Below are 18,991 nucleotides of genomic sequence, written 5' to 3'. Positions count from 1 at the left end.
TGCAAAGGCCATGGGTAATTTTAACTAGGAAAAGGCTTTAAAAAATTAAGAGTGATATGGGTGCTGGTAGCTCATGCCTATAATCCTAGCTACTCAAAAGGCTGAGATCTGAGGATCGTAGTTCGAAGCCAGCCCAGGCAAAATAGTCTGTGAGATTCTTATCTCTAATAAACTACTCAGAAAAAGCCAGAAGTGGTGCTGTGGCTCAAGTGGTAAAGCACTAACCTTGAGCGAAAGAAGCTCAGGGATAGAGCCCAGGCTCTGAGTTCAAGCCCCAGGACTGGCAAGGAAGAAAAAAAGAATTAAGAGTGTTTGAGCCATTTACAACAATGGTTTGTCTAACAGTGCTCAAGTATCAGCGAATCAGACCACAGTATCAGCGAATCAGACTACAGTATCAGCAGCATCTGTGGGGCTGCAGGTGGGATGTGAGGTTGGAGCAGCAAGGAAGCTGTAGGTCGCTTGAGAAACCATGAACATCCAGTTCCCAGGGCGAACCTGCCTGGGTGAGTATAAAAACGACTTTGTTTCTCACTCAAAGGAAACCAAATGCAAATTGTACAGGTTGTATAGAGCCGAGCTACCAGTCCCCTGTTTATCAGGAAGCTCAGTGGTAGCCACAGAGCCCGTGCCAAAGGCTGTTTACCAGCTGGTGCCAGGGGAGGAGGTGGGGTCACACCCACAGGCCAACCAGCGGAAGCTGCCTGCTCCCTCAAGGTTGCTATGGGACTTCCTGCCACACACGTGCCAGGACAGTTCATGACGGAGGAGAAGCCACCCCTCACAAAGGTGAAAAATGTGAAGGGCCGACCATGGCCTCCCAGGAAAGATTTGAACTCACGGACCTCAGGCAGGAAGAACTGTAGGGATGGAGGCAGGAATTCCTGCCCTGAGATTCTGGTCTGCCATTTGGAAGTTGCTCAGGAAACTCTTTCCCTCGATAGCATGGGGGAAAGACTAACACCCACTGGCAGTGAGGTTTCTAGAATACTGTCTCCCATTAATTTTATTTTGTGCCGGTACTAGGTCTTGAACTCAGAGGCTGAGTGTCTTGCTTAGGTTGTTTTTTTTTTGCCCAAGGTTGTCACCTTCCCACTTGAGCTATACCTCCACTCTGGCTTGGTTAAGTGGAGACAAGAGTCTCAGAGAGGGGCTGGGAAGGTGGCTCAGTGGTAGAGCGCTTGCCTTGCATGCATGAGGCCCTGGGTTCGATTCCTCAGCACCACATAAGCAAAAAGAAAAAAAACCAGAAGTGGCGCTGTGGCTCAAGTGGTAGAGTGCTAGCCTTCAGCTGAAGTGCTCAAGGACAGCGCCCAGGCCCAGTTCAGGCCCCACGACTGGACCCCCCCCAAAAAATAAAAAAAGAGTCTCAGAGACTTTCCTGCTTGGGCTAGTTTTCTTGCCTGGGCTAGTTTTGAATTATAATACTCAGAACTCAGCCTCTTGAGTAGCTAGGATTACAGGCTGAGAGCCACCGGCATCCAGTGTCCCATCCATTTTAATGATTTCCTTTTCTTCCTTAGTTTCCAAGATTTCTTTTTTTTGGGGTGGAGGTGGTTTGGGTCCGGTCATGGGGCCTGAACTCTGGGCCTGGATGCTGTCCCTCAGCTCTTCAGCTCAAGGCTAGCACTCTACCACTTGAGCCACAGCGCCACTTCCGGCTTTTTTCTTTTTGCTTATGTGGTGCTGAGGAATCGAACCCAGGGCCTCATGCATGCAAGGCAAGCACTCTACCACTGAGCCACCTTCCCAGCCCCTCCAAGATTTCTTTATCCCTCCTCTTTTACTGTCAGCACAAGCTGAACATTCTGCTCATTATGCAATTTGTTTTCTTTATTTCCTTCCTTCTTTCCTCCTTTCCTTTTTTGTTCTTATCTTCTTGACTTTTGTCCCAAGATGTTTATCCATTGTTCCTTTCCGTACTGGAATTCGCAGATGGGCTCAGAGGAAGTAAAGGTTGAAGGAGCCAAAGGGACAAAATGGTGTGCTTTCCTTCAGCCTTATCATCTGAAATGATGCTCTCCTCCCAGGCCCCCCTGATTGCTTGTGCAAGCAATCTCCAGTACTTAACAACTCTTCATAATCATGATTTGCTAACACCCTATCATTGCAAAAATCAGTGATAGAGCTGTCTTGGCATCTGTTATTCTAGCTTCTTGGAGGCTGAGATCTGGAGGATCTATAAGGTTTGAGGCCACCTGGGCAGAAAAGTTTGTGAAACTCTTCAAAATAATCAAGAAAAAGCAGGGCTGGAAGGTGTGACTCAAGTGGTAAAGTGTCAGCTGAGAAGCAAGCCAAGGGAGTGTGAAGCCTTGAGTTCACACCCAAGTACCACCAAAAGAAATCAATAGCAGAAATTGTCCATTATCAACTCACCATCTTCTGTCTTGGTCTTGTATCATTTCTTCCTACTAATAGGATTCTTGTCCGCTAGAAACTCATGGAAATCCTTTGACACACCTTTATTGTAGTTTTGTTCATTTGTTTATTTGTTTTCAGACAACAGCCCAAGCTAGCCCGATCCTACTCACAATCCTCCTTTTTCTACTTCCTGTGTCCTAGGATTATAGTCCTGCACTAGCACGCCCTTCTGAAATCCTTCCCTTCAAAGAAAGGAGATGTGGAGTTCAGGTGAGGGAGATTTAGAACTATGCAGGCAGCACAGAGAAGAAGAGAATCAGGATCCACTCCAGAGGGGAGAGGCCTGAGGCCCCTGGATCAGAGCCGGCCTGTCTATGCTCTGAGCCTTCTGAATATGTGCTCTAAAGCAAAGGTCCAATGAAGATGTTCTCAGGAAAACATGAACATTACACTTGCCAAGTAGGGAAAGACAGGACTATGCTTGACATAAGGGTCGGGGAGGGGATAATAGAGATACAAGGAGAAATCCAGGAAGAGGTCATTGCTCTTCCTGCCCTGGGACTCCTCTTTGGAGAAATCTATTACATTTGCTTCCCACTAACTTAGCTCCTGTAATAAATCATTCACTCTTACACTCTGTCTCTTGGCCCTTATGGCCTTTCAGGTCTCCTATGGGGTAAGGTGGCTCTCTCTGGTCAGGGGGTTATACCTACTTACCAGTTACCAACAGGTAAATGGTCTGGGATTCTTCTTTTTATTGCTCCTTGCTAAACTCTCAAATTCTTACTCTATCTTTCTCAGTCCTTTCTGTCAATCATTTACTGAATTGAAACAATGAACCCAAGGCCTAGGTGGTAACATAATTGCCAAAGGACTAAATTATACAGCAATTTAAAGGTCTGTGAGTATGAAGAAGCCACATCCATATTGAAAAGCCTGCTTTGGCTTTGGCTGATGAGAACATGATTTGTTCAAAAGCAAAAAGACTATCTTTGGTGACTTTTAATAATCATTTCCTAAGAATCTGGTAGCTTACCTGAGATCCACGTGGCTACTAGATGAGAGTATAGGAATGTTGTATCACTAAAGTTTGACCAACCTCCCACTTGCATCAACTCAAAATCTAGAAATGCGGTAATATCTGAATTCTGTAGAAGATATTTCCTTACATTGTTACGGCCCTGTCTACCCGCAAAAGGCTAAGGGATAATACCTAAGCCCTGAGTTCAAGTCCCAATACCAGTACACACACACACACACACACACACACACACACACACACACACACACACACACACACACACACACACACACACACACACACACACACACACACACACACACACCAGGATAAGAAATTGGCTGGACCAAAGAGATTGGTTTTATAGACAGAGAAAGACAAAAACAAAGAACAAAAAACAGCTTGGCCATTTTAAAGTTAATTTCCTTGTAAGGCCCATTGATAAGTTATCTTTCAGTTATCTTAGGATAAGTTTTGTACAGAAGGATTAATGCAGAAGAAACATCACTACTGTGCCAACTAATATTAGCCTGTTTTTTTTTTTTTGTTTTTTTTTTTTGCCAGTTCTGGGACTTGAATTCAGGGCCTGGGCACTGTCCTTGAGCTTCTTTTGCTCAAGGCTAACACTCTACCATTTGAGCCACAGCGCCACTTCCGGCTTTTTCTGTTTATGTGCTGAGGAATGGAACCCAGGGCTTCATGAATGCTGGGCAATCACTTTACTACTAAGCCACATTCCCAGCCCCTAACTTGAGCCTGTTTGAGAATTTTTCCTGTTGTCTCTTTCTCTCCTGATTACCAACACCAACTCCCCACCCCCCTTCTCTTTGTGCCAGAACTGGGACTTGAACTCAGGGCTTCACACTCTCACTTAGCTTTCTTTTACTCAAGGCTGACTAGTATACCACTTGATCCACAACTCCACATCTGGCTTTTTGCTGGCTAATTTAGATAAGAGTCTCATGAACTTATTATTTTTTTTTGCAGGGGGGGCCCGGTCGTGGGGCCTGAACTCTGGGCCTGGGCGCTGTCCCTCAGCTCTTCTGCTCAAGGCTAGCGCTCTACCACTTGAGCCACAGCACCAATTCCAGCTTTTTTCTTTTTGCTTATGTGGTGCTGAGGAATTGAACCCAGGGCCTCATGCATGCAAGGCAAGCGCTCTGCCACTGAGCCACCTTCCCAGCCCATCATGAACTTATCATAATGCAATCCTCTTTTAACAGAAGCACTTTGATCAACCTTTCCCCTTTCCATTTATTCTCACATAGCATCCAGAACTATTGCATTAAAATCTAAGAATCACTCCTCTCGTAAAAACCCCATTGCGGGGTTGGAGCTGTGGCTCAGGCTGTAGAGAATGTGTCTAGCAAGCATGAGGTTTCAGGTTCTACTCCCACTACCACCAAAACACAACAAATGGCATGCCTACTTATTCAGACCTGTCCGGTTTTGTTTTGTCTGTCAGGGACTTAAACTCAAGGCCTGGGTGCTGCCCCTGAGCTTTCTTGCTCAAGGCTAGCACTCTACCACTTGAACCTCAGCTCCACTTTTGGCTTTTTTGGGGAGGGAGGAAGGGCAGGGATAGTTAATTGGAGATAAGAGTTTCATGAACTTTCCTTCCTGAACTGGCGTTGAACCACAATCCTGAGTAGTCGGGATTATAAGCACGAGCCACCAGCACCTGGCTTCTCTTCTTTTTCATTGCGACAAAGATTTGAACATCTAGAAATAAATAGAAACTACTATTTGATAGTATGCATTGCGTAGTTCACATGCATTGTCCTGGTTAATTTCCCCAGGCGTCCAGTAGGAGGTGTCTTATCTCCATGTTATCCAACCTTCCTAGACACTGCCTTGCAGAGGTCAGGACAGGTCCAAGGTGGATGATGAATGATCAGCTCAGTGCCTTGAGTGTCCCGGCTCCATTTCCACAGCATGAGTGCCTGTGGGTGGCTTGTTTCTCGTGACGGGCTGCTGCTGACATCCTCTTTATTTCTCTTCCCACTCAGCTCTCAGCCGTGCAGATGTGGCCACGCCTACGGAGGCCCCACTAACAGATCAGAGGCACTGTCTGTGCTCTCCCCCCACCCTCAGAAATAGGAAGGGGAGAAACTCTTAGCCCACATCCTGCTTTTAAGTGAAGTTCCCACAGGTGGGTCAACCAGGCAAAAACTGATGCAACATCTTTCAGTTCCTAGCAAACCTAGTCACTACGACGCTGGGCGCCCAAGAGATCACCTGTTCATTATCATCAACAAGAACGGACCTGCTGTGTACAGGGCCTGCTGGAAGTGTACAAATGAATGATGCATTAATTATTATTATTATTAGTGTGTGTGTGTGTGTGTGTGTGTGTGTGTGTGTGTGTGTGTGTGTGTGTAAGTCCTGGGGATTGAACTCAGGGCCTGGCTGCTCTCCATTAGCTTTTTTCACCCAAGGCTGGCTCTCCACCACTTGAGCCACCACTCCACTTCTGGTTTTCGGCTGGTTGTTTGGAGATAAGAGTTTTAGGGACTTTCCAACCAGGGCTGGCTTTGGGTGATCCTCAGATCTCAGCCTCCTGAGTAGCTAGGATTACAGGTGTGAGCCATTGCTGCCTGGCTCACTCATCCATTCCACACTTGCTCATTTAACAGTGACTTGTGGAGCACTTCCTTTTTGGTTTGTCTGTTCATTTGTTTATTTGTTCGTTTTGAGGGAAGAAAAGCCTAGGTTAGTCTCAGACACTCCATCTTCTTGCCTTTGCCTTCCAAGGGCTGGAATTATAGCTGTTCACTGCTAAATCAGGCTCTGAAGCACTGTTTTGTTTAAAACAAAAGTTCCAAGATACATGAGAGATGGGCAAGAAACAGCCTGGTGCTCACATCCCATTTCATGGAAGGAAGAAGGATTAAAGCCCTTTATTGAAGTTATTGTTTCTATCAGTCCAGCACACAAAGTCCAGAAGAATGTATGCGAGAGATTTTTTTAGCTCAGGTTTGACAGTAATTTCTCATGCGTCTCATAACTTCTCAGTGACCTTTCCGTGCAAGGTGGGTGTTGGGGATGGGGGCGGGGCCTTTGGTGTTCATTTTCTTCCTCTCTGCTTTTTCACTCGCCTGAGTTTATTTAGGCTCCCTGCAAGCTGCACAGGCTCATAGCGCTCAGCAGAGGGCAAATGCCCCTCTCCTTTACAGCTCTACTCCCTCTCTGAGTCCTAAGACTTGAAACTTCTCTCCTGTGTCCTCTTACTGGATATCCCACTGGTGCTAAGATGTGCTAAAAACAATTAATCTCTTCCTCAGACTTGAAAAATTACAGCAAGTTTAAGCCTAAACCAGGCCCCCAAAGCAAGGAGAGAAAGGTGAAGCCTCAAAAATTCAAGTGAGACCAAAGGACGATACTCTTAGGAGTGGAACACAATGGTGCAATGCCTATGTGTGTCTGCTCATATAATATAATATTTATTGAGCTGGATGCCAAGTGGCTTACACCTGTAATCCTAGCTACTCAGGAGGCTGAGATGTGAGGATCATGGTTTGAACATAGCCTGCATGGGCAGATACAGTACCTTCTCTGGACACTAGCACTGAGCCATACAACTGTTGTGTTACCTGCCAACTGCCACAAGAGGGCGATGTTTCTTTTGGTCACCTGCGGCTGGAGGTAGCTCAGAAGTAGAGGAGAGCTCTCCCTGCAGCCAAGATCTGGAGTAGGCGACAGTGCCTCAGCTTTGCATTTATATGGCAAGAAATAAACATCCTCATACCTGTCTGGTAAGTCTCAGTTCCCATGGTGCCCCTAAACTCTCATTCATCATCCCCAATTGTTCCTGTCTGCAATAGGGAACCTGATGCATACTGGAGACCTCTCTAAGGATCTACTCCTTCTTCCACTCTCTGAGCCTGATCCCACCACCCAGCTCAAAGCCTGCTCTCTGGAGAAAGCCAGCCTGGTTCATACACAGCAGTACAGAATTTCCCACAATCCTCTTTTCCAGCTTTGGTATTTGCCCTTAATTCTCTCCTCCATTTTTCCTTGCATATAGCACTTATGTGCAACCTCTTTCCCAGGTTACAAGCTGGAGCTGTAAATCAAGATATACTGATTGGAGTACATTATAATTTTTTAATTGACCCCAATACTATAAACAAAATATAAATATTTTTTATTTTTCTTTTTAAATTACCTTTAAGTAGTTGTACAAAGGAGTTGTCATTTATGAATATACTATATCATGATTAATGTCACCCCTTTCAACATTCTCACCCATCCCTCCCCAACCATCTCTCCCCTCACTCTTCTTTTTTTTCTTTGTGTGTGTGTGTGTGTGTGTGTGTGTGTGTGTGTGTGTGTGTTTTATTGTAAAGTTGATGTACAGAGGGGTTACAGTTATCTCTAACTTAATTGTAAAGCTTTTAAATGGGGACAAATCACAGAAATATAAAATATTCATTTACATAATACATAGAAAACTCTTAAAAATCAATAGTAAGATAATGGATAAACCAGGTGTGATGCCTGTAATCTTGGAATTCTGGAGGCTGAGACAGAAGAAGTACTTGCTACATAGCAAGATCCTGTTTCAAAAATAAATCAGCAAATAAGTAAACAGGTAAATGGATCATGAGATTAAAAATGGATAATCCAATAGAAATGAACAAGCAACTCAAAGGAATAAATAATATTGACTATAAATATATGAAAATAGTTGTGCTGCTTTTAATTTTAGTAGAAATTAAAACGAGGTGGTCAAGAATGCTGGTGCATGCCTATAATCCTGGCTATTCAGGAGGCAGAGGCAGGAGGATCATGATTCGAGGTTGGCCCAGGCAACAGAAACAAAAAATCAAAACAATAAAACAACTGGGCACTACTGGCTCATGCCTGTAATCCTAGCTACTCAGGAGGCTGAGATCTAAGGATCACGGTTCAAAGGCAGCCCAGGCAGGAAAGTCCCTGAGACTCTTATCTCAAATGAACCATCAAAAAGCCAGAAGTGGAACTATGGCTCAAGTGGTAGAGCACTCACCTTGATCTGAAGAGCTGAGGGATAGCGCCCAGGCCCAGAGTTCAAGCCCCATGACTGAAACAACAACAAAACAGAACTGCGACTCATGAGCACCTGCGCAGCAAGCATGAAGATCTGAGAAAGAAAGAGGAGAGAAAGAAAAAAAGAAAGAGAGAAAAGGGAAGAAAGAAGTTAAAATAAGGCATCATTTTATCTTGATTTTGACTTTTTGGTAGTACTGGGGTTTGGATTCTGGACCTTGCACTTGGTAGGCAAATGCTCTGTCATGTGAACAACATTTCAGCCTCAAGCATCATTTTTAATATGAAACAATGCTGAACAAAGGGTGAACAAATGCAGCAGTGGTACTCACTAACACTATGTTGAAAACAAATTATACAACATGTGGGTGGGGATGAGAGGGAAAAACTGGGAAAGATTGAAGAAAGGGGTGATATTGTTCAAAAAGAAATGTATGCTTAGTCAGGCACTGGTGGCTCATGCCTGTAATCCTAGATACCCAGGAGGCTGAGATCCGAGGATCATGGTTTGAAGCCAGCTTGTTCAGGGAAGTCTGTGGGACTCTTACTCCCAATAAACTACTCAGAAAAAGCTGGAACTGGCTGCATGCCTCAAGTGGTAGAGCTCTAGCCTTGAACAAAGAAGCTCAGAGACAGAGCTTAGGCCCAGAATTCAGGCCCCCAAGAGTGGCAAAACAAACAAACAAACAAAAGAAATGTACTCTTTTTCTGACTTATGTAACTGTAACCCCTTTGTACATCACTTTATAATAACAATAAAAAATTAGATACTTAAAAAAACCATATTGTCAGGCACAGGTGGCTCATGCCTATAATCTTAGCTACTCAGAAGGCTGACATCTGAGGATCACGGTTCAAAGCCAACCCTGGGCAGCAAAAGTCCCCATGGAGAATCTTATCTCCAATTAGCTACTCAAAAACCAGAAGTGGCACTGTGGCTCAAAGGTGGTAGACCATTAGCATTGAGCAAAAAGAGCTTAAGGACAGCACCTAGGCCCTGAGCTCAAGCCCCACAGCCAAAAATAAAAATAAAGAAAGAATGCTGATAACATCAGCATTTATTAGGGAGGAGTAATAGGTATTCCCTCCAGGTAACTGAGAGAGAGTATACTGGAGCTTATGTTGAGAAATTGGATAGAAATGGCTGGTAATTAACCAAGCTCATAGGAGCCTGTGTGTGTGTGTGTGTGTGTGTGTGTGTGTGTGTGTGTGTGTGTGTGTGTGTGACTGTGGCATTAGGAACTGTTGTAATACCCAACCAGACAGATGTGCCTATTGAAAAGTATATATAGAGCCAACTACTCTGGAGGAAGGGTAGTTGGAGGTTTGAAATTTGAAGTCATCCTATGTAAAAAGTTAGCAATACACTAATAGCTAGACTTAGTGGTGTTCACCTGTCATCCCTGCTATGCAGGAACTATAAATAGGAGAATCATGGCCCAGGCTGGCCCAGGCAAAAAATGCAAGACCCTATTCCAACAAGAACAAAAACAAAAAGGACTGAGGACATGGTTCAAGTGGCAGAGCACCACCCTAAAAAGGGCAAGAGCCTTTGTTCACACTTCAGTACCAAAGATAGAAAGAAAGAGAGAGAGAGGGAAGGAGGGACAGAGGGAAAGAGGGAAAAGCAAGCATACAAGCATATAAATTATATATCTGTTGTCATGCATCACTTAATGATGGGAAATGCATTGGTAGGTGATTTTGTTATTGTGTACACATCAAAGCATATACTTAGGCAAATCAAGTTAGCTACATCTCTGGGCAACATAGTCTTATGAGAACACTGTATTATTTGTGTCTTGCTTTAAATTTTTGTCTTTGTGTTTATTGTTGTATTTTGTTGTGTATATCTGTATGTGTGTGAGTGTGTGTGTGCACATACACACTGGTACTGGGCTTGAATGGGCCTGGGTGCTGTCCGTTAGCTTTTTGATTGAAGATTGGCATTCTATCACTTGAACCAGAGCTCTACTTTTGGCTTTTTGCTGGTTGACCAGAGATAAGAATCCCTTGAATTTTTCTGCCTGGACAGGTTTCAGAACTCAATCCTCAGGTCTCAACCTCCCGAGTACCTAGGATTACAGAGCTGGGCCATGTGCGTCTGGCTGTATCTGTATTGTGGTCACATGAAAGGAAGGTTCAGTGTAAATGTTTGAGTGAGAGGGAAAGACAAAGTGTATGGAAAGAGAGAGGGGGAGGGAGGGAGGAGAGGGGACAGAGGAGAGAAGAAAAGAGAGCTAGGAATACTACATACCAGGCTTAAGAGTAGTTTCTTTTCCTTCCTTCCTCCCTCCTCCTTCCTTAATTCCTTTGTCTGCCACCCCCCCTCCCCCAACCCCCACCAACCCTTTCTTCTTGCCAGAACTGGGGCTTGAACTTAGGGCCTTTCTTGGCTTTTTCACTCAATGCTGGCACTCTACCAGTTGGGCCACACCTCTACTTCTGGCATTTTGGTTAGTTGGAGATGAGAGTTTCATAGACTTTTTTCTGATTGGGCTGGCTTCAAACCAGGATCCTCAGATCTTAGCCTTTTGATTGGCTATGATTACAGGTGTGAGCCACTGGCACCTGGCAATAGTGTTGTATTAAAAAAAAATAATTCGTTTATTAAGATTGAGTGATTACATAAATCTCACAAATTTCATAGCATTGTGAGACAGTGGTACTTAGTTAAAGTCTCACACACACTTTTTTGTTGTTGTTGTTGGATATGGGGCCTGAATTCTGGGCCTGGGCACTGTCCCTCAGCTCTTCAGCTCAAGGCTCGCGCTCTACCACTTGAACCACAGCACCACTTTTGGTTTTTTCTGCTTATGTGGTGCTGAGAAATCAAACCCAGGGCCTCATGGATGCAAGGCAAGCACTGTACCACTGAGCTACCTTCCCAACCCAACACACACAAACATTTTAACCATCACAAGGCAATAGTGTTTTTATTTTTTTATGTATTTATATTTTTAAGAGAATGGGTACTTTCATTTTCTGCTTTCCATTCTCCTCTTCCTCCTCCTCCTCCTCCTCCTCCTCCTCCTCCTCCTCCTCCTCCTCTTCCTCCTTCTTTTTTTGACAGTCATAGGACTTGAACTCTGGGCCTGGGTGCTGTCCCTCAGGTCTTCAGCTCAAGGCTAGTGGTCTACCACTTGAGCCACAGCGCCACTTCCTATTTTCTGACTATTTATTGGAGATAAGAGTCTCAGGGACTTTCCTGCCTTGGCTGGCTTTGAACCATGATCCTCAGATTTCAGCCTCCTGAGTAGCTAGGATTACAGGTGTGAGCCACCGGCACCAGGCTTGCTTTCTATACTTATATCTCCTTTAGGATTTGGCTATTACACACATTTGTACAATTATACTTTAAAAATCTTCATTTTGGAAGGGAAACAAAACTATTTATACAGTTATTTCTCCATTCCAAGCATAAATTACTGGAAAGCTGAGATCAAATAACATTGAGTTCCTATTTGCTTTACTGTTTTAATTTAATTATTATTTATTCAATTTATTATTTATTTTAATTGATTTTCTGTTTGACCAGGCAGGTGCTTCATTTTGCATGTCCTATATTCCTGACAGTATTATATTTAGGTATACTTACAAATCCTTCTGCCTTGATGCACATCACATGCATCCTCTGTAGACCGTTAGGAGCACATCACATACTTTACATTTTCCTGAAATGTTCATTGGACTTGAATGCTGGATGACTGAAAGCCATACTTCCTTCTTGGGCTCTAATACTTGCATTCATTCATGTTCTCTACCTTTTTACCAATGGAGCTTTTAGTTTAAAATGCATTACTGACTTTTTTTTTGTCATTTGTAAGGCTTGAACTCAGGGCCTGGGTACTGTCCCTGTACTTTCCATTCAAGGCTAGTACCTTGAGCCACAGCACCACTTCTGGTTTTCTGTTGATTAATTGGAGATAAGAGTCTCATGGCTTTTCCTGCCTGGGGTGGCTTTAAACTGCGATCTTTGGATCTGTCTCCTTAGTAGCAAGGATTATAGGAGTGAGCCACTGGTGCCAGGCTGTATTAGTGACTGCATTGTGACTGGGAAAGAGCATGAGTATCGTAAGCAATGTCAAGGTTAGGTTTGAGTTGAAATAGGTAATGGTGCAGGGGAAAATCTTGCTTAGGAACCAATCCACAACTTGGCACTGGAATGGTAAATTATACCAGATTCTAGGCATTAACCCACAGCGAGACCAAAGGAGGATGCTCTTAGGGGAGGAACACAAGGGAGCAATGCCTATGTGTATCTGATCATATGGAGTAATATTTAGTGCCATGCAGAGGTGGTACATGCCTGTAATCCTAGCTACTCAGAAGGCTGAGATCTGAGGCTCACAGTTGGAAGGCACAGGGACAAGAAAGTCTCTAAGACTCTATGTCCAATTAACCAACAGAAAACCAGAAGTGGTGCTATGGCACAAAGTGATAGAGCACTAGCTCTGAGCAGAAAAGCTCAAGGACAGCACACAGGCTGTGAGTTCAAGACCTAAAACCAACAAAAAAGAAAATAGTAGTAGTAATATTTATTTAAATGAACACCAGGAAATGGAAACAAAGGTTTCTTCTTCTTTGCTATTTTTGATTTCTTTTCTTTTTATCTTGGTTATGTGTCTTTGGGAGAATAAGGATGGGGCACAGAAATGGAGCAACAAAGGGTGAACAAATGCAGCAGTGGTACTCACTAGACACTGTGTTGAAAATGAATTCTACAACTTTGGGGTGTAAGGGAAAAACTGGAACAGAGTGAGGGAAAGGGTGACATTGTCCAAACAGAAATGTACTCTTTACCTGACATATAACTGAGACCCCTCTGTACATCACCTGTATAATAACAATAAAAAAGTAAAAAGTATACAAAGAAAAAGAAAAAACAATCCACAACTTATTCCTGGAGGGAGACTTATTTAAGAAAGAGGTTTACATACAATGGTCCGGATGTTGACAAATGGAAGTCTAAATCTGATTGGTGGTTTCCCTCTGTCACCTGGGCACCACTGAAAGAGAAAAGACACATCACTTCGTTCACTGATATAATGAGACATAATTTTCAGGAAAGGGGAGATAAAATCCTTAATGATTTTTGATAATGTATTGTCAGTGGACAATGTCACCTGTTAAAATACTGAGAAGGATACCTGCAAAGAAATGCAAACAAGTTTTCAATTCACAAGCACATTTGAGAAATGATTGAGTTATCCTTTTTATAAGGGAAAGACAAAATGGCTCAAAAACCTCAACGTCAAACCTGAGACTTTGAAATTATTACAAGAGGAAGCAGGAAAACACTGGAACTTACAGACGTAAGCAGAAACTTTTTACGAAGAGTCCCAGGGGGCACAACAGATAGGAGAGAAACTTGACAAATGGGATTTCATCAAAATAAAAAGTTTCTGCACAACAAAGGACATAGTTCCTAAACTAGGAAGACATCCTACAGACTAGGACAAGATCTTTTGTTGTTGTTGTTGTTGGTTGTGGGGCCTGAACTCTGGGCTGGGTGCTGTCCCTGAGCTCTTCAGCTCAAGACTAGTGCTCTACCACTTGAGCCACTGTGCCACTTCCAGCTTTTTCTGCTTCTGTGGTGCTGAAGGATCGAACCCAAGGCTTCATACACACAAGGCAAGCACTGTACCACTGAGCCACCTTCCCAGTCCCTAGGACAAGATCTTTAACAAAAATACTTCTAACAAAGGCCTAATATCCAAAATATACAAGGAGCTCAAGAAATTAACCCCTCCCAAAGCCAGTAAACCAGTGATGAAATGGGCAGTGGAGAGTCTTCTCGAAAGAAAGATAAGAAAGGTAAGAAGGGCAAAGAAACATATGAGGAAATGTGCAACATCCCTGGTCGTAAAGGAAATGCAAATCCAACAGCTGTAAGATTCCATCTCAGTTAGATTGGCCAATGGTCATGGTCATGAATTTGAACAACAAATGTTGGCAGGGATGTGGGGAAAAGGAATCCTATTGCCCCACTGGTGGAATTTAAACCAGTACTACCACTCTGGACAGCCATCTGGAGGTTCCTTAAAAACAAAACACAGCACTGTGCTACAACCCAGCCATGCCACTCCTAAGCATCTTCCCAGAACATCACAAGCCAGGATACCGTAGGGACATTTGCCCATCTATGTGCATTGCTGCAATATTCACAACACCCAAGTGATGGAAACAGCCCAGATGCATGGATCAAAAAAAATGTAGCACCTATATACAATGGAATTTTACATAGCCATTAGAAAGAATGACATCATGTCATTTGCTGGGAAATGGGCTGACCTAGAACAAATTGTATTAAGTGAGACAAGTCAAGAGACAGAGATTCAGAGAAACAAATGGTGCCTGTTTTCTCTCATATGTAAAGATAAATCTGAAATACTTGGGGATATGATGTTATACAGGACTCTAGGCATTCACACACAGTGAGACCAAGGGAAGAGACTCTTAGGGGAGGAAGACAAAGACACAATCTCTCTGTGCTTCTGAGCATATAAAATTATATTTGTTGAATGAATTCCAGGAAATGGAAACAAGAGGTTTTTCTTTTCCTTTTCTTTTTGTCTTGGTTGTTCAGGTATCTGATTTGGAGGGGTAAGGGAGGCACAGAAGTGGAGGGGCAAAGGGTGAATAAATGTAGCGGTGGTACTCACTAGACACTATGTTGAAAATGAACTCTGCAACGTGTGGACGGGGACAAGAAGGAAAAACTGGGGGACAGAGAGGGAAGGGATGACAGTGTCCAGAAATAAATGTGCTCACTACCTGACTTATGAAATAGTAACCCCTTTGTACATCACCATGACAATGACAATAAAAATGTCGAGCAATTTAAAAAAAGAAGAGAGGGACTGGGAATGTGGCTGACTGTTAGAGTGCTTGCCTAGCCTGCATGAAGCCCTGGGTTCGATTCCTTAGTATCACATACACAGAAAAGGCCAGAAGTGGTGTTATGGGTCAAGTGGTAGAACACTAGCCTTGAGCAATAGAAGCTCAGGGACAGTGCCCAGGCCCTGAGTTCAAGCCCAGGACTGGCAAAAAAAAAAAGAAGAGAAGGAAAGATGGAAAAGATGGATGTAAGATGGAAAGACCCCATTTCAGACTAACAAAGAATACTAAATTGAGATCAAGAAGCTGGAGGTTGCTGGGCAAAATAGTTGATGCATGTACTTCCAGCTACTTGTGAGATTTTTTTTTTTTAGATTGAAAGGACTGATTCAAGACCAGCCTGGATAAAACATTAGTGAGACCCTATTCCAGCAAGGCACATAGTTGTATTCCTAGTCATGCAGTAAGCATAGTTAGAAGGATCATAATCCAGAGGCAACCCTGGACAAAATGTGTGAGATCCTATTGGAGATGAACAGCAAGCTAAGGAAAACCAAACAAGGTTTGGAAGCATGGCTCAAGAGGTAAAGTGCCTATCTAGCAAGTGCAAGGCCCTGAGTTCAAATCTCACTACTACCAGAAGAGAAAGGGAGGAAGAGGTGGAGGAGAATAGGGGAGAAGAAGAGTAGAAAGAGGGTGAGCTCAATAAATTAACAATCCCCTCTATAACTAATAAACTAGTAAATAAATGGGCCAAGGAACTTAGGAGAGACTTCTCAGAAGAAGTAAGAATGGCCAATAGACACATGAGGAAATGCTCAACATCCATAAAAGAAATGTAACTTGGGGATTCCATCTCACCCCAGTTAGACTGGCCAACACCAAGAATTTGAACAACAACAAATGCTGGCTTGGCTACGAAGGAAAAGGAATCCTATCTCACTGTTGGTGTGAATGTAAACTAGTATAACTGCTCTGGCAGGTGATTTGAAGGTTCCTCAAACAACTACACATGGAACTTCCCTACAAGTCAGCCAGAGCACTCTTGAGCATCTACCCAGATCATTACAAGCTGGGATACGGTAAAGACACATCCCTGTTTAATGCTGCACTATTCACATAGCCAAGTTATGGAAACGGCCTGGATGACCTAGAGCAGATGACTGGAGAGATGAAATATGTTATGTGTACAACAATGGAGTTTTACGCATTCATTGAAAAGAATAGTATTATTATATCATTTGCAGGGAAATGGATGGACCTCGGACAAATCATGCTAAGTGAGGTAATCCAAGCTCAAAGAGACAAATGATAGATGTTTTCTCTAATGTGTGGAAGCTAGTTCTAAAACATGACATGATATTGGACATGATGTTGTCCTGTGCAGGATTCCAGGCAGGCACACACAGTCAGAGTAAAGGAGGACATGCTTAGGGGAGGAACACAGATGTGTAACTTCTCTGAACATTTAAAATACTATTTATCAAATTAATTATAGGAAGTGAAAACACGGGCATTTTGTCATTATTGTTGGTCGTGATGGTGGTAGCGTTTGTTTCTGCTTTGGGTTTTCTTGGGGGCAGAAAGGAGGGTCACATAAATGGAGGGAGGAAGGATAAACAAATGCAGTCATGCTATGCAATATACACTCTAAAGAAAATGAACTATGTAACTCGTGGGCAGGGATGGAAGGGAGAAACTGAGGGAAGGTGAAGGAAGGGGTGACACCATATGTAGTAACATTGCAAAAAAAGAATTGTACTCATGATCTGACTTAAGAAATGGCAACCCCTCTGTACAATAATAAATAATAATAACAATACAATTATTGAAAAATGAATCTCAGCTATTTTTTCCTTCTTATGTGGCTCATACCTCATAATTGGGAAATGACATGCCTGAAGTTCACAGGATGCAAGAAGGTTCTTGGAACTAATGTTAGCGTGAGGACAGAGACAGAAAAGACAAGAGACACAATGATAGAGAAAGAGAGCAAAAAGGTTCCATAGAGACCGGAGAGATAGGTGAGGGCCCGTATATGCTCTGCTGTGAGGATCTGATCTTTGAATCTGTGGCACAATTCTGTTCCCAAAAATTAATAGGGGATCCATAATTAACACGTTAAGTGTTTTATTTTGTTTCATACAAGTTTTTGTACTTAGAACTGCACAATCAAGTTGGGTTGACAGACTTGTGCATCAATATATTATAATACAATGTGGAGATGAGAAAATAACTAGATTATGCTATGAATAGAGGAGACAGCTGTACTCAGCTAGGGGAGAAGGAGCCAAGGCCACCCCTGCAGTATTGTTTGGGGGTGCCCTGTGAAGCAGAGCTTCTGGTGGAACCAGCTGAGATGGAAGTCTAATGTTCTTTTGTTCTGGTACGGATGCTTGAACTCAGGGCCTGGATTGCTGTCCCTGACCTGTTTTGCTCAAGGCTAGTGCTCTACTACTTGTGCCACAGTTCCACTTCTGGCTTTTTGGTGCTTAATTGGAGATAAGAGTCCCATGAGCTTTTCTACCCAAGCTGGCTACCAACCCTGACCCTCAGATCTCGGCCTGCTGAATAGCTAGGATTACAGGTGTGAGTCATGGATACCTGGCAAGTACGGTTTAATTAACCAAAACCAAGCAGATCGGTGGTGACATGTATGCATATTTAGATGAGGAAAAAGACTCTGGATGGAGAAGGGGGACTAGGAAGCGAAGGGCAATACAGAGAGGAGGAGACAAAGTGTCCCCTTCTCTTTCCAAGGACAAATTCCTTTGAGATTAGATGAGAAAGTCCCATCAGAGGTTCTATTTATAGTCACTCTTTCCTAACAGAAAATGATGGTGTTGCTTAAGTTGGGCTCACTGCTTGGAAATTTCACAAGGTAGACTTGTCAGGGCAAGTTCTTGGAATCTCCTGGATTTCTTATTGCTTCTTTCCTTCCAGTAACTAGACTATTGATACCTCAGAATAAAAAGGGGAGAGCAGGTGCCTTCATCTCAGCACAAGCTTGCCAAAGCTATCAGAGCCACTACCATGGATCAGAAGTGTCTCTGGGCAGGTGAGTATAGTACTGATAATTCCACAGGGCAGTTAGTGAAGGGAAAATGAGTGACACAGGCCTCTGGAAGAAGTGACATGGCTCCTTGCCTGGCACTTCTGTCTTCTGTTTCTCCGTTCAGCTCAGTGTCAGAAATATCAAGTTAAGCCAGGTGTTTTAACAGCAGTGGAATTAATAACAAATGTAGAAGTTTGTGATAATAATGGCATTGAGACCATAAGAAGAGAAGGTGAAAATATTCTAGTAGGTGTTTTGAGCTGAAAGTTGCCTTTAGGGGACAATTGCTGGGGGCTGGTGACTCATGCCTGTAATCCTAGCTCCTCAGGAGGCTGAGATCTCCCACACTCATTTATGCCCTTTTCTAACTTTACCTTGCTTTACAAGTGAGTTCCTTTTCCATAGGGTGAGTTTCATTTCAACTTGTGGCAGTGCTGGTCCTGCATCATCCCAGGGAAAGGATGAATAATGATCCTTTGTTCTTTTCAAAGGGCCCCAAGGACAATCTAGTTACACAGTGATCTTGTCCACAATGTAACACTGGACTAGACTATGGGCCCACTGAGTGCAGGGAAAGTATCAAATTCATTTCAGCTTCCTCACTATCCTGAAAACCTTTTGGTAGAGAGCAGGTGATTCAATGAAACTTTGCTGATCAATGAATGAGCAAATGAATTCCTGCT

The 18,991-nt window shown here is 43.3% G+C and overlaps 1 protein-coding gene across 4 annotated transcripts in view; it reads left to right on the top strand.

The window, feature by feature from the left end:
* Window positions 1-421: 421 nt before the first annotated feature.
* Chi3l2 (chitinase 3 like 2) overlaps window positions 422-18,991 on the top strand; it is a 29,507-nt gene continuing 10,937 nt past the window's right edge. For 2 of the 4 annotated variants that reach the window (XM_042679163.1, XM_042679172.1), the window contains exon 1: window positions 422-506. In XM_042679163.1, the coding sequence (XP_042535097.1) occupies window positions 473-506 (34 nt within the window). In that variant the 5' untranslated portion in view covers window positions 422-472. Of the gene's footprint in view, window positions 507-7,068; window positions 7,138-18,196; window positions 18,312-18,991 lie in introns of those variants that run through there. The other 2 variants (XM_042679182.1, XM_042679192.1) reach the window with 2 other exon arrangements.

This window comes from Dipodomys spectabilis, unplaced genomic scaffold (assembly GCF_019054845.1).
Source record: "Dipodomys spectabilis isolate Male_0828 unplaced genomic scaffold, ASM1905484v1 ptg000002l, whole genome shotgun sequence".
In the NCBI taxonomy this organism is placed as follows: domain Eukaryota; kingdom Metazoa; phylum Chordata; class Mammalia; order Rodentia; family Heteromyidae; genus Dipodomys; species Dipodomys spectabilis.
This window is presented reverse-complemented; position numbering and strand designations above follow the sequence as displayed.